The 16,347-nt window shown below is 41.5% G+C and overlaps 1 protein-coding gene across 3 annotated transcripts in view; it reads left to right on the forward strand.

The window, feature by feature from the left end:
* The window catches only part of fancc (FA complementation group C), a 154,726-nt gene that overhangs the window by 98,013 nt on the left and 40,366 nt on the right, over positions 1 to 16,347 (forward strand). For all 3 annotated transcript variants that reach the window (XM_078214414.1, XM_078214416.1, XM_078214415.1), the window contains one exon: positions 11,832 to 11,988. In XM_078214414.1, the coding sequence (XP_078070540.1) occupies positions 11,832 to 11,988 (157 nt within the window). The remainder of the gene's footprint in view (positions 1 to 11,831; positions 11,989 to 16,347) is intronic.

Below are 16,347 nucleotides of genomic sequence, written 5' to 3' on the forward strand. Positions count from 1 at the left end.
TTAAAGAGTAAATCGGAAAGCATGCACAGTTAAATGTAGAAATCAGAAAGTTGCTGTCTGAATTCCCATACTTCCCTGCATGGTTTGCTCCAAGTGTCTCATGATTCTTTAACAGCATGATGAGGCTTAACAACAATCTCTCTCGCTGGGATTCTCTGGCCTTCCTGTAGCGTTTTTCTTGATGACGGGAGGCGGCGTGCCATTGCTGGAGGTGGGATCTTCTGATCCCGCTGCTGTCAATGAGATTTCCCATTGATCCCATCCCACGCCGCTGGAAAACACGAGGTGGGGATGCGCTATCAGTGGGACTAGAAGATCCTATCGGTGTGAAGAATTCGAAGATTGTGCCCTCTGACACTGAAAATTTACTTTAAATGTCGGGTCACATTCCTTTAAATTTTAATTGTTGGAGAATTAAAACACTAACATTCTAAATTTTTTCTTTATGGAGTCAGACACGTGTGCCACGTGCTAGTGAGGCTAGGAATAGGAAGCTAGTGCAGCTCAACACGTGGCTAAACAGCTGGTGTAGGAGGGAGGGTTTCAGATATCTGGACCATTGGGGTCTCTTCCGGGGCAGATGGGGCCTGTACAAGAAGGACGGGTTGCATCTAAACTGGAAGGGCACAAATTTTCTGGCTGGGAGGTTTGCTAGTGTCACATGGGAGGATTTAAACTAGTTTGGCAACCAAAGCAAAGGTGAATTAGCTGAAGGGGAACCAGAGAGTACGGCCAGTAAGACTCCGAGAAAGAGCAGGCAGGGTGGGGTTGCTAATCAAAGAGAGTCTGATGGACTGAAGTGCATTTGTTTCAATGCGAGAAGTGTTAACAAGTAAGGCAGATGAACTTAGAACTTGGATTAGTACTAGGAACTATAATGTTGTTGCCATTACAGAGACTTGGTTAAGGGAGGGACAGGATTGGCAGCTTAACATTCCAGGATACAGATGTTTCAGGCGGGATAGAGGGGGATGTAAAAGGAGTGGGGGAATTGCACTACTGGTTAAGGAGAATATCACAGCTGTACTGTGTGAGGACACCTTGGAGGGCTCATACAATGAGGCAATATAGGTAGAGCTCAGGAATAGGAATACTATAGGCCACTCAACTGCCAGTGGGAGAGAGAGGAACAGATATGTAGGCAGATTTTGGCAAGGTGTAAAAGTAACAGGGTTGTTGTGGTGGGAGATTTTAACTTCCCCGATATTGACTGGGAGTCGCTTAGTGCTAGGGACGTGGATGGGGCAGAGTTTGTAAGGGGCATCCAGGAGGGCTTCTTGAAACAATTTGTAGATAGTCCAACTAGGGAAGGGGCCATACTGGACCTGTTTATTGGGGAATGAGCCCAGCCAGGTGGTCGATGTTTCAGTTCGGGAACAGTGACCACAATTCAGTAAGCTTTAAGGTACTGATGGATAAAGATAAGTGTAGTCCTCATGTTAAGGTGCTAAATTGGGGGAAGGCTAATGACAATATTAGGCAGGAACTGAAGAATGTAGAGTGGGGGCAGATGTTTGAGAGCAAATCAACATCTGGCATGTGGGAGGCTTTCAAATATAAGTTGATAGGGATTCAGGGCCGGCACATTCCTGTAAGGATGAAGGATAAGTATGGCAAGTTTTGGGAACCTTGGGTAACGAGAGATATTGTGAGCCTCGTCAAAGAGAAAAAGGAAGCATTTGTCAAAGCTGGGAGGCTGGGACCACACGAAGCAAGTGTGGAATACAAGGAAAGTAGAAAGAAACTTAAGCAAGGAGTAAGAAGGGCTAAAAGGGGTCATGAAAAAGCATTGGCCAGCAGGATTAAGGACAATCCCAAGGCTTTTTATACATATATAAAGAGCAAGAGGGTAGCCAGGGAGAGGGTTGGCCCACTCAAGGACAAAGGAGTGAATCTTTGCGTGGAGCCAGAGGAAATGGGCGAGGTATTAAATGAGTACTTTGCGTCAGTATTCACCAAAGAGAAGGACTTGGTGGATGATGAGTCTGGGAAAGGGTGTGTAGATAGTTTGGGTCGTGTTGAGATCAAAAAGGAGGAGGTATTGGGGTTCTTGAGAAACATTAAGGTAGACAAGTCTCCAAGGCCTAAGGGATATACCCCAGAATACTGAGAGAGGCAAGGGAGGAATTTCTGGGGCCTTGAGAGAAATCTTTGTATCCTCACTGGCTACAGGGGAGATCATGATGTGGAGATGCCGGCGTTGGACTGGGGTAAGCACAGTAAGAAGTCTCACAACATCAGGTTAAAGTCCAACAGGTTTATTTGGTGGCAAATACCATAAGCTTTCGGAGCACTGCTCCTTCGTCAGATGGAGTGGATATCTCACTCCAGTGAGTGAGATATCCACTCCATCTGACGAAGGAGCAGTGCTCCGAAAGCTTATGGTATTTGCTACCAAATAAACCTGTTGGACTTTAACCTGATGTTGTGAGACTTCTTACAGTACAGGGGAGATCCCAGAGGACTGGAGAATAACCAATGTTGTTCCTTTGTTTAAGAAGGGTAGCAAGAATAATCCAGGTAATTATAGGCTGATGAGCCTTACGTCAGTGGTAGGGAAATTATTGGAGAGGATTCTTCGAGACAGGATTTATTCCCACTTGGAAATAAGTGGACGTATTAGTGAGAGGCAACATGGTTTTGTGAAGGGGAGGTCATGTCTCACTAACTTGATCGAGTTTTTCGAGGAAGTGACGAAGATGCGAGGAAGTGACGAAGATGATTGAAGAGGGTAGGGCAGTGGATGTTGTCCACATGGTCCCTCATGGCAGACTGGTGCAGAAGGTGAAGTCGCATGGGATCAGAGGTGAGCTGACAAGGTGGATACAAAACTGGCTCAATCAAAGAAGACAGAGGGTAGCAGTGGAAGGGTGTGTTTCTGAATGGAGGACTGTGACAAGTGGCCCTCCTCAGAGATCAGTGCTGGGATCTTTGCTGTTTGTAATATGTAAATGATTTGGAGGAAAATGTAACTGGTTTGATTAGTAAGTTTGCGGATGACACAAAGGTTGGTGGATTTGCGGATAGCAATGAGGACCGTCAGTGGATACAGCAGGATATAGATCGGTTGGAGACTTGGGTGGAGAGATGGCAGATGGAGTTTAATCTGGACAAATGTGAGGTAATGCATTTTGGAAGGTCTAATACAGGTAGGAAATATACAGTGATTGGCAGAACCCTTAAGAGTATTGATAGGCAAAGGGATCTGGGTGTCATTGAAAGTGGCAATGCAGGTGGAGAAGGTAGTCAAAAAGGCATACGGCATGCTTGCCTACATCGGCCAAGGCATTGAGTTTAAAAATTGGCAAGTCATGTTGCAGCTTAATAGAACCTTAGTTAGGTCGCACTTGGAATATAATGTTCAATTCTGGTCGCCACACTACCAGAAGGATGAGAAGGCTTTGGAGAGGGTACAGAAAAGATTTACCAGGATGTTGCCTGATATGGAGGGCATTAGCTATGAGGAGAGGTTGGAGAAACTTGGTTTGTTCTCACTGGAGCGACGGAGGTTGAGGGGCGACCTGATAGAAGTCTACAAGATTATGAGAAGCATGGACAGAGTGGATAGTCAGAAGCTTCTTCCCAGGGTGGAAGAGTCAATTACTAGGGGGCACAGGTTTAAGGTGTGAGGGGTAAGATTTAAAGGAGATATACGAGGCAGATTTTTTTACACAGAGGGTGGTGGGTGTCTGGAACTCGCTGCTGGGGGAGGTAGTGGAAGCGGATATGGTAGTGACTTTTAAGGGGCGTCTTGACAAATACATGAATAGGATGGGAATAGAGGGATATGGTTCCCGGAAGGGTAGGGGGTTTTGGTTAAGTCGGGCAGCATGATCAGTGCAGGCTTGGAGGGCCGAAGGGCTTGTTCCTGTGCTGTAATTTACTTTGTTCTTTGAAAGTGGAGTTAAAGCCACAATTAGATTAAGCATGAACTTGTAGAACAGCAGAGCAAGTTAGAGGCACTGAATGGCCTGTTCCTCCTCCTCTTTCTTATGGTCTCTTTTTTTATATCTTTCTCTCGATCTCATCTTTCTTCCCCTCTCTTTACTTACCTTTCTATGCATGATTTGATTTCAAATTAAACTTGTTAACATTCATTTCCTGCTTCACATACTGTTTTTCTCAAAATGTCTCAATGTGACTGATTGAGAAGACACACTTTGTTTGCCATCTTCACACAGTCTCAGGTTCCCTGTAGATCAGAGTTCTGCAAACTTTTTTTCTGGCGACCCACTCTTACCAAAGCCGTCCCTGGCGACCCATGCCATGCTCATTTACTCCTTGATGTGATGGATAAGCCTGCTTGGTCCTCACGCTCTCACTCCAATCAGGTTGACCGGATGAGAGGGCACCGTGCACATCAGGTGCAGAGTTTAACCAAACTCTGTCTTGTACTGTCTTCACCTTTGTGAGAATGGAAAACCCTACCTCACACGTGTAGATTGTCGTAAACGGCAGTAGTGACAAAATGCTCATTTTACTCAGCATTGGATACTCCTGGGAGATGCTAATCCAGAATGATGACAACCTCATGGATTTAAGGTGTGTTTTTAAGCTGCTGTCACAGGTCAGGTGCAGCAGCTCAGTCTCCTCATTTGGAGTCAGCAGTAAATTAATAACTGACTGAACTCTCAAACTCAAAGGGATTTTTCACCCTCCTCTTCTCTTTCAGAATCTGAAACTTCTCTTCTAGAAAGCAGACACTGTCCGTCAGCGTGGCCAGATGTGACTGAATACGGCTTGTCAGTCTATTGACAGTTCCCTTAATAATATTGCAATGGCACATCAAAGAAAACAATGTGGGGAACATAGTTGAGGCTTTTCAGTTGCACTTGTCAAACTTTCAATGAATTTTGAAAAGTATCTATTTGTTCCCAGTGCCGAAAACAATCATCATCCTTTCCTTGCAATTTTAGTTTCAGTTTGTTTAGAATCAAAACGATGTCTGCAAGGTAAGGCAGAGTCAGCCTCCAACTTTCATCACCAAACGAATCAGCCGGAGGGAACGATTTCTCAAGGAGGAAAACATGGATTTCATACCTCAGTTCATAAACTCTGTCAAGCATCCAATCCCTTGACAGCCAATGTATCTCTGTGGAACAATAAATGTGTGTGCTCAGCCCCGATTTCGGAACACAGCCTCAAAAAGCCTGGTGTTGAATGCGCTGTGTTTAATAAAGTTCATGACTTTCACAGTTCCTTTCAACATTACTTTAAGATCAGATGGAATTTCTCTTGATGCCAGTGCCTTGCAGTGAATGAAGTAATGATTCTAGACAATGCCCTGACCAGCTTCCTCCTGAATCCTTATTATAACTCTGATATTTTACCCAGTCATGTTGGCTGCCCCATTGTTTGTGATTCCTTTGCAATTAACCCAGTCAAGTCCACAATTTACAACCACGTAACTATTCAATGCTTCAAAGATCTGTGTGCCAGTCATATTGGTTGGTAATGTCAAACAGCACAATAAATCCTCAACAAATTAATTGTGCCTAACGTAAACTAACAAGGTTACGCAATCTGTAATATATGTATTTCCATCCAGTTGTATTGAGAAATCCCCTGCTAACTTTAACCGAGAAATAAGCTGTATGTCAAAATTCTCAGCAATATCACAAATTCGACGAGCCACTGTGTTATCACTAAGTGGGATGCATTTCATTTTTTCAGCTGACTTCTTATCAAAGACCATGTGAGCCATGTTTAATGTGGCTTGGAGAATTACTTTCTCTGCAACAGTGTGGGGCATTTTCTCTTTAGCTATGCAATAAGCTACCAAGAGGCTAATTGTGCTTTGCCGATGTTAAATTTCTGTTAAGAGCTTGAGCTGATGACTTCAGTCCATTCTGCATCTCTTGAAAAAAATCCAAAAGTTTGTTCTCCAGATCGCCATGCTTAGTCTTCAGATTTTGAAGAGTTTAAACTCTCATTAGCCAGTATTTCTCTGCAAATAACACACTTGGGCTTTGCATCCTGTTTTGCGTTGGCACAATTGACAAAACCATATCTCTCAAAAATCATCTTCATACTGCTTTGTTCCTGATTTTAGTTTTTTTCTTTGCAGGCTGTTCACTAGAGGCCCTGGCACTCTGTTCATGGTTACCATTAGTACTTCTGTAGCTAACATTAGTACTGTCCATAGCTAACATTAGTACCACTCGTAGCTAGCACTAGTACTTCTCATAGCTAACATTAGTACCACTCGTAGCTAGCACTAGTACTTCTCATAGCTAACATTAGTACTGCTCGCAGCTAACATTAGTACCTCTTGTAGCTAACATGGGTACCGCTTGTGGCCAACATGAGTATGGCTCTGTCCTTTCGTGGATGTGGCAGAGCAGCTAACACTCTCTCTGACAGATTCAAATGTGAGATCCTAACCAATAGGTTTATCAGTTACTGATGTATCTGGCCATCTCTTTTGCGTAACAAAATGATCTACAATCAGCTTACTTGAAAGGGGAAGAAAATTGGCGCCAAGTGCATGTACATACAGGATGTATTGAGCTGTTTATTCTTGTCTCATGGTCGTACATTACTGCAGTGAGAAATTACCCAGAGAGAAAATGGAACAGAAAGGTCAGACAATCTTGGGGAATCATTTTTGGCGACCCATTTTTCAACATCCCGTGGGTTCCAACCCCCACTTTGAAAAACGCTACGAGGATACCATGTCCCGTAATAACTAAGTTGCTGAGTAAAATATCACAAGTCTGTGGGCAAGTGTGGACTTAATGAATGGCTAGTGCTATTTGTTTGGTGCTGATTGCCAAATGTGAGCCGGTAACAATTATTGTTGTTTACATAACAACAGTGATCACACTTCAGGGTAACATGGTGCAACTGAATGATGTGCTATATAAAACAAAGTCTCTGGTAGATTTGAAAGTGGTAAATTATCTCGTTATTTAGTGTAATTTATGCTATTGGATGATTAAGTGTGTTTTGCAAATGTTAGCAAGTATTATGTTCAAGTTAAATTATGAGCATAACACAGGGCTGAGATCTAATAGCTGCAATAGTTTTGGGTGCAGATCTCGTAATGGCTGCTAAATCTTGAGGGGCTCAAAATGGGATTTGCATTGGAGAGATTTTGGTTTGGAATTTTCCCTGCCCCCCCTTGGATGACGTGTCCCGATGCCTGTAAGATGGGAAGGCAAATGCCTCTGAGGGGAGAGACTATGCCTGTGAAGGGCAATGCCTGGGGGGGGGGGGGTGCTGATGACTGTGAGGGGAATGCCCCATGCTTGTTGCATGGTGGGGGTGGGATGGTCCCAATGTTTGGTGGTGGGGGGGGGGTTCCTCTACGTTTATGGGGGAGGGGGATTTATATTTTCCGCAGATCGGGGACCCTTTAAAGATGATGCTCCAAACTCTGTCGAGCCAGCCTTGCCGACTCTCTCAGGCCCTGCCCCGCTAAAGTGATGGCATAAACCATGCCCTCAGATTCTCTGTGCACTTGAGTGCCAGAAAATCTGCAGTGGAAACTCGGCTGTGTTTCTGGAAAGATATACATTGGTTTTCAATCTGAACTTGACACTTTGCCAGATTTTGGGAAGGTACCACCCAATGGATTTAATTATTGTTGGAAGGGTCTCAGGATTGCTGATGGTGGGTGGGGAGTGTAATGCTAATGGGATGTGTATTTTGCAGGGATATTAGTGTGGGACAATCAGCGTATAGGTCTTTATCAATTCCCATGCCCAAATGCTTTGCAGTAGTTTTCCAGTATTGAACCAGGGATGAAGATCTGGATTTTCATGTTTAGTGTAGGAAATGCGAATTTGACCAGTTCCTGATTTTTGAGACCTGAGCCTGCCTGCACATACTTGTCATATTTTCATCTCCTGGAGCTGTGAGCTCGCAGGGTTCAGGTTTGTAGACTCCCGAGGCAATGTCAGAGGAGTGTAGGTGCTGAGGTAGGCTGGTTAGAAAGCCCACATTGGTTATCTGGCACATCAGCCCAGCTCTTCAAAATCGTTTTTATGCCCCCTCACCTTCACCCCTCTCACCACCCTTCACCCGCCCTCCATGCCCCCGATCTCCCCACGTTCCCTCCATATCTTCTCATATTTCCCATGTTTTCTCCATGTCTCCTCATTCCCTTTTCTCCCTCCATACACACACACACACACACACACACACACCTTCATATCGTCACCCATTCTTCCATGTCCCCCATGTATCCTCCATATACATTCTGTACAGTCCTCAAGAGCAATGTAGTGGCAATAGGAATTCTTTTAATTGGACATCTTTTATCTGGACATAAATGAGTAAATCTCTAATAAACTAAATAGAGCTGTCACTGAAAAAGCACACCCATTCATATTTTAAAATAATTCTGACCCAATGAAAAAAATGTAAATCCCTTTGAGCTAATTCACCTGTGAAAACAAGCTATTTAGTGACCACATCAAAGACAGGTTTAATAACCTGTTAAAACACAAACTATGAACACAACTCATGCTGAGATAAGTGATGCTGGAGCTTTTGAAACTCATCCAAGCATTCATAATGGGCTCATCTGTTATAACAAACCATTATAGCTCCAGACAATGAAGAATATTAAAACTGAAAGAACAGATAGCTATGTTTTATCTAAGTTATACCAGATGTCTTATCAATCAGAACAGTCCAGGAGCAGGTGGCTTTTTTTTCTCTAAGTTAAAATTGCCCACCTATTTCTTTCAAATTTATAGAGCTGTGACATTTAAATCGCTTCAGATCGTGACACTGAGTTCCCAAACATTGGTTTCTTCAGTTTTGAATATATAATAGCAGTTTTCCCAATGGGAAAAAAACTACTCTAATGCACCTCAAAATCTACACAATATTAAGCAATGCAATGATCAACTTACCTTTGCTGGACAGAGTCCTATGATAAATCATTTCAATAAAAACACACCTAGTTTATAAGACTGCATCTAATAATGACTTATTGTTAACTAGTCTCCAACAACATACCTTAGAATCGTCTGAAAATCTCTGAGTGAGATTGCCATTTAGTAGCAAATTGTAGACTTGCTTTGTGTTGAAGTGCCTTTCCCTACAAGATTTTAATTTGAAACATATTTCAGATAAAATCCTTATGCCAGTAACTGGGAGATTTTCATTCCATTCCATAGTTTTGGATTCAATTCTAATCCTGACTCTGAGGGGGAGATTCTCCCAAAAAAGTTGTAAGTGCTGAATTCGCGGGAAAACTGATGTAAATCACGATTGTTTTTTCAATGGGAATTCACACTTGAATCAATGCAGAGGTCACAATGGTGACCTATTTCCACCAGAGGCTGACAGTTCTGGGCCTCTATGCATGCGCAGTGGCCCCAAACTGTCAGTCTGTAGTTTGCTGGCCAGCGACTCAGCTGGCCAGCTTGGGATCCCTGCAGTGCTGCCTATGCCCAGAATCCTCCCCCCCCCCCCCCCCCCCAGCCCGATTGCTGGCCCCGTCCATTCATGGGCCAGCCCCGAACCCCCCCTCCCTGTCCCGGAAAGTCCTGATCTCCAGCCCCCTGCTCCCCAGCAGTGATGATCTGCGCCCCCCCCCCCCCCGGTTCGTTGGCCTCTCTCCAGTCCCAACTGATCACAATGCAGAGTGGCAGCGGGACCCCCTCAGCCCTGGGAATTGCCCCTTAGGCCCCACCCCCTTGGCACTGCCTGATGCCCATTGGGCAGTGCCAAAGTGCCCTTGGGCATGCACACTTTGCCCCTTAAGCAGTGCCAAGAGGCTCAGGCTGACACTGCCAGGGTGCCCATGCCCAGGGGGCACCCCCACCATCACTCGACCCCCCCCCCACCCCGGAGGGCCCCGATTGCCCCCCTTCACTCCAGCGGGGTCTCCCGCTAGTTCCCCGAAAGTGTAGAGCTAGTCTGAACCCCGGCAGAATTGTACTGGCGGAGTGGGAGATGCTAGTCCTGGGCCCGCTGATCACATTTAAGTAACATTAAAATAAGATTTAAATCACTTACCTACTGTTCCCGCCGGTTTCCAGCGTGGTCCCGACCACGCTGGATATCCGGCGCTCGGCATGAATGCCTGTGCAAATCCTGCGAATCGGCCCACATGCGCTAAGAAATTATCGCGGCGGGATGGGAGAATCACTCCCCAGATGTGAAAGGCAGGAGGCCAGAGACCACCCACTTCCTGAAAAAAAATTGATTTTTTGTCCCAAAATAATTTTGTAAAAGATATAGCTATAATCTGCCTTTCTCAAAATGTATACTGAATTACATTTGTTGAGCTTTGCTTTCATTAAGCCACCAATTGCACTTTTATTCTTGCATCCAATGTGGCAGGAGTGATTTAATTTCCCGTTAATTACACCCTTTTGGTCTTAATCTGTCCCCTGCTTTTGATGTTTTTCTGCAAATATGTTTTTGAAAGAATTTAATTTTAATTTGTATAGTTTTGGCCCAGTTTGTATGATGTAGCAATGTGTTATCAATTCACAGTTTCTCTTCAAATTCAGACTGTTAGCAACTCCCGACGTTGGTGAAATTAGAAGCAAAATAGCTTTTTAAACTTAAATCTCACAGAGCAGCGCATGACTGAAGACTACAGATTTATCTCTAAATTTTTTTTAAAAGATGAACAAAAGCAATTGCAAAGAACACCTACTGGCTAATGATTGTCTCTGTTTTCAGATATGGATTGACCTATGATGCTATTGCAGTTCATGATGGTTGTGAAACTACTTAGATCTGTGTTGAGGAATGTAATGAGATGGAAGTTATAGTTTTTGAGATTATGCAGTGTTGAGTTATGTAATTAAATTGGATGATGTGCTTTAATGCTGAATGGTGTTGGTATAAAGTACTAATCAGTTAGGAATAGAGAAGAAAATATTGTGATTTATTTTAAATACTCTCTTGGATTGCTTGTTGGGCAATGTTAAATTAAGGATAGGAGATTTTTTTGGAGCTGGGCCTTTTGAGATTACTGCAATTTGCTTTTCAGAAGAAATGTTAAAAGTGTGGATGAGGAAGCTTCTTCAAGTTTGAGTTGGCAGGGAGTGGTATGGCCTGCCTGTGATTACCAGACCTCTGCCCATCACTGACTTTAAATTTGGCTGGTGAGTGGGGCGATGAATTTAATTCAGAGGCGAATCTGCCATCATTAAACTAGTTCTCATGTGCACAAAACTGTTATCTGGGATTTCTGTGAAGTTCCTGTTCAGATTCCCCCATAACTTCAGTGGGACTTGTGGAGAAACCTGGGAGGGGCGATGTCTCTTATGCCATCTCTGTGGGTTTCCACTGATCTTTCCTCTAAGTTAAGCTGGGAGAATGTCACACAAGCTTTGTCCATGTCTGTTCATGCACCTGGATTTATTTTGAACATTAATATGTTGAAAGTTAAACATAACAGTAGGTATTTTTCTGATACAATATTTGGAAGTGCAAAAATTTGAACCTTGGTATTTTCGGATTAAAAGTTTATCAGACAAGTTGCAGATTAATGGTCACCATTGTAAATTTATAATCTTTGCAAAGTTTTGCTGAACAATGTGACCGTTGGAATTTGTGCTAAAAATATGAATTTTTATTTTCTGAAGAAAGTTGGTATAATCTCTTTAGTTTGCACTAAGTCACCATCTTCAATATGCTTGTTACTTTTAGGGGCAAAGATGTGCGTTTTGTTAATAATAGAACAAGAGATAATATAAATTATACCTGATGTGGTCATTTTCACAGGGGTGGAGATAGAGAGAGATCTGTTATGATGTAGATCTTTTGAAGTTACATTTACAATTTACCTTGAAATTTCAAACCTCATACAAATAAGAATAGAAGTTTTCCTTTCTTTCCTCCCCCGCCCTTGATAGGAAGAAGATTTTCCTGTCTGAGGCTGCAGTGATGAGCTTGTGGCTGCGTTCCCTCCCTAGTCTGGAACAAGCTATTTTCCATCTTACTGAAACTTTGATTTCTCATCCATGTGCATCTTTACTGGAAGTTGAAGCTATTATCACAGATTCATTTCTGGTAGGTCACTTCATTAGAAACAAACTTTAGATAATTATGGTGCGCTTGATTTATCCTCCAGTGAATTAACAATTGATGTGTTGGAAATGTTTCAAACTCAAGGACTTTGAGAAGCATTACACTGGCAGCGCCTAAGTGAGTATATTTTATTATCTATATAATAGAATACTTGAAGGGGAAAATTTGCAGGCTGGGGGGAAAGAGCAGGGGAGTGGAAGTAATTGGATAGCTCTTTCACAGAGTTGGTACAGGCATGATGGGCCTAATGACCTCCTTCTGTGCTATGTAACATTGAATAATACATCACAGAAGGGGGCCATTTGATCCATCGTAACTGAGCCAGCACTTTGAAAGAGTTACCTAATTAGTCTCAGTCCCTTGCTCTTTCCCCAAAGCCCTACAACTATTTAAAAAATATGAACATTTATTTTCACATTTGGGTCTCCCGAGACCATACACTATTCACCTGTAGTACGTACAAATAACCTTCACCCAGACTGTTGTTAAGATTCCTGGCTATTGATTGGCTGACAACAGTAAAGTAGCCAAGACTACTTGCCTCTTAATTTTGTGGGAATATCAGTTCCTGAATTATAGCTTGGATTCGGACATTTTTCTCTATTAGTGGTACTGTGTTGCAAGTTATTTATAATCGCATTTAATTGACATTCTTGAGAAAAAATTACTTGGCACTGCTGCATGAAAGACCATGCGCCTTATGTCTGATATTCCAGTTCAATTGCAACACATTATGCACTTTAAAAATAAAAATGAACTGCAGCATCCAATTTGCATTCCAATTGTTAACTTAAATGGATTGCTGCTGATTTATGATTGTCTTCACTCATGCGATATAAATCCTCCCCAATTATCCAGTAGACTGACCTATTTCTCTCATGTTGTAAGGCAAACCCTGTATTGCAATAGACTATGAAAGTGATTACAATCTGAAAATAAAAATGTAAAGGGGAAGATTACAAATTTATACCTTTCCTCTAGTGCTTGGTGTTCTGTACATGGATTTATATTTAGAAATTTCAAACAATTGTACTTAAACCAATGATACAATTCTTTGCTGTAGAATTACTCTGTGAGTGAATGATTTTTCTTTTGCTTGAGTGGCGTATTGAAAATAAACATGCAAACTTTAAAACTTTGAATCTCAGTAATTTTATGAATTCTTGCAGCTGGTTGCAGCATGCATCCTGTTCCATTAAAGGTTTAATAATTTTGTACTTGCTGTCGGATTTTATTTTGAGTCCTAGTGATTTAAAATTTTTGTCCTTTGAACTCGGAGTTAATTGTTACCAATGTTTTTCTCTGTAAGATCAGTGAATGAATTTTGCTTGAGCAGGTACTTGTGACGGAAAAGTTGATTACCGTTTCCAAATGTTGTCCAAGCATTCCACTTAGGCTTCCAAATTCTCCAATCCAAGGTTGAAATTCTATGTTTGGGATGCTTCAAAGCAATCGATCTTACTTTGAGTTGCCGATTGTAGCATGGCTTGTATTTAGATGCTAAGTAGCTCTCTGAGTTCATGTGAAAGTTTACATTGGAAGAGCTTCTTATTTATGTGTCCTCTTGTCTTGTATAATAAAGTTGGTCTTCTGGTGAATTAGTGAATAATATTCATCTATGTTAAATTAAACTTCAACACTATCGACTGCTTTGACAAAATAATTGTACTATAGAAAAGTTTTCTTTCAAATTGCAAGAAAAACAATGAAGGAAATCCAGCAAAAGTACAATTCTGTTGAAAATCCAGGAGATCATATCTTGTCCATGTAAATACTTTCATTTAATGTGTCTTCCATAATGGAATTTTTATGTGGGTGTGTTCTTGGCTGGAGGTTTTCTTGGATTTCAACATCATATGTGTTGTCATAAGCAGGAGTAACGCACCTAAACCCAGTGACAGAAAATGTACTTTATAGTATCATCCTATTAGATTTTACCAACATCTGCATAAAGCTATAACATGATTGAAATGACGAATCTGCTGATTTTTTAGCACTTATTAAATATTATTCCTGGGGAATTTGACTCAAAATTCCTTACCAAAAATATGAGAAATGAAATAATGGAATGATAGTAGGAGAGAAAGAGAGGAAAGTACGTATAAAGTTCATTGGCAGTTAATGTGACTTTTAACGAGAGAAAATATTGTGTAAAGCATGCCAGATGTTAGTAAGATACAAAAGAGTCTGCACAGTACTTCACTGTTCAGTCAGAGTACAATTTATGTGGATTTCTAACTGCTTGAAAACACTACAAAGTCTAATTCTTAAACTGGTTCACCCCTCTGTGCGATACATTACCATTTAGTTTTTAAATTGTCCACTTCCGTTTATAGCAAGTGTGAACTGTGATTTGTAAAATTAATTTGAAATGCATTTTGATTTACTCTTGTTTCAAAACTAGAAAGCATGTAAAATAGATGAAAAATTGCCTTGAACATGGGTTCCAAATTTATAACCAGTTTATGCATTAGTTTTTATTAACAACATTATGAAGTACACCTTTCTAATGCTATGGGTGTCATAATTTGAAAATTGTCTGATTGAAGTTGATAGTAAAATAGTGTTGTGTTGAAATGGGTCTCGAGGAGACGAGGGAGGTGGTGAAGCAGAGGAGTTTAGGGAGGAAATTCCAGAATATGAACAGCACAGTTTTGGATGAGCAGGAAAGTACAGAGGGAAGAAGTGAAAGACTGGCAAGGGAAGCATTTCAGTAGTCAGGTCTGGTTTGATAAAGATATTGTTGCGAGTTTCAGCAGCAGACGATGAAGTAAGAGTGAAAGCAGGCAATCTTACCGAGCTGAAAATAGGTGGTCTTCAATGGAAAGTGTATGGGTTTGGAGGCTTGCTTTGGGGTTAGATAGGGTGCAGAAATTGTGAGCAGCTTGAGACAGTAGCTGGGGGTGGGGGTATGAAGTTTGTGGCAGAAGTTGAAGATAATGGCTGCGGCCTGCTACATATTTAGCGATTAGTAAGAATTTGAGGCAGTTTGGTGGCATTATCAGGTTTCTAAAACAGAAAAAGTTGTGATTAGCTGTGTTTGACACTGGTAACTATAAATTTAGTTTTCCAGTTCATGAACCTTGGATCCACTGCCCAATGAAATTCCCCATTATCCAAATTCGCCATACTCATTTGATAGTAAAATAGAAAAATCTTAGAAGACCTCTATTGTTTATCCTTTTCCTCATGGGATAAACCAGGAAACTATAAATCACTTAATCACGTTTTGAGAATAAACACTAAAAATACAGTTTGCGTTGATTGGTGAATTGTAAACTAGGTGGTATAAACTGAATATCATCTGTTATTTGGACATGATTGCTTTACAACAAGTAGTTATTGATGTAGATGCTATAACCTCATGGATTTAAATAAGTACTTGAAACGGACTGAAAGAAAGATGAAGAAAGGACAGAAAATAGGGTTAGAGTAGATTGATGCTGTAGGCCTAATGGCCACCTGGAAATGTCAGATAACAGAAATGCACCAAAACTATTAACTACTTTTTAACTGTTATTAGAGGGAGAGATATTGAAAACTACATTATAATTTATCAACTTAAAAATAGCTAAAGGTGAAAGCTTTTTGAAACATAAGTTACTCTGATCTCTAATTGTTGGTATATTATTAATCACAAGGAATTAAATTACTTCGACTTAAGAATTAACAGGCAAGAAAACTCAAGAATATTCACTTTTTGTCTAAATTGAGAGCTTTGGCAATTCCACCAGAATCTCTGAAATTCACTAACTCAATGTATTGTGATTTTAAATGGAATATTTGTAGACTGTTCCTGGAAATTCAATGTGTGCCTGAACAACTTGCTTATTTTCAACATAGAACATTACAGCGCAGTACAGGCCCTTCGGTCCTCGATGTTGCGCCGACCAGTGGAACCAATCTAAAGCCCCTCTAATCTACACTATTCCAATATCATCCATATGTTTATCCAATAACCATTTGAATGCTCTTAATGTTGACGAGTCCACTACTGCTGCAGGCAGGGCATTCCACGCCCTTACTACTCTGAGTAAAGAACCTACCTCTAACATCTATCCTATATCTCTCACCCCTCAATTTAAAGCTATGTCCCCTCGTGCTAGCCATCACCATCCGAGGAAAAAGGGTCTCACTATCCACCCTATCTAATCCTCTGATCATCTTGTACGCCTCAATTAAGTCACCTCTTAACCTTCTTCTCTCTAACAAAAACAACCTCAAGCCCCTCAGCCTTTCCTCATACGATCTTCCCACCGTACCAGGCAACATCCTGGTAAATCTCCTCTGCACCCTTTCCAACGCTTCCACATCTTTCCTATAATACGGCGACCAGAACTG

This window comes from Mustelus asterias, chromosome 6 (genome assembly GCF_964213995.1).
Source record: "Mustelus asterias chromosome 6, sMusAst1.hap1.1, whole genome shotgun sequence".
Taxonomy (NCBI): Eukaryota; Metazoa; Chordata; class Chondrichthyes; order Carcharhiniformes; family Triakidae; genus Mustelus; species Mustelus asterias.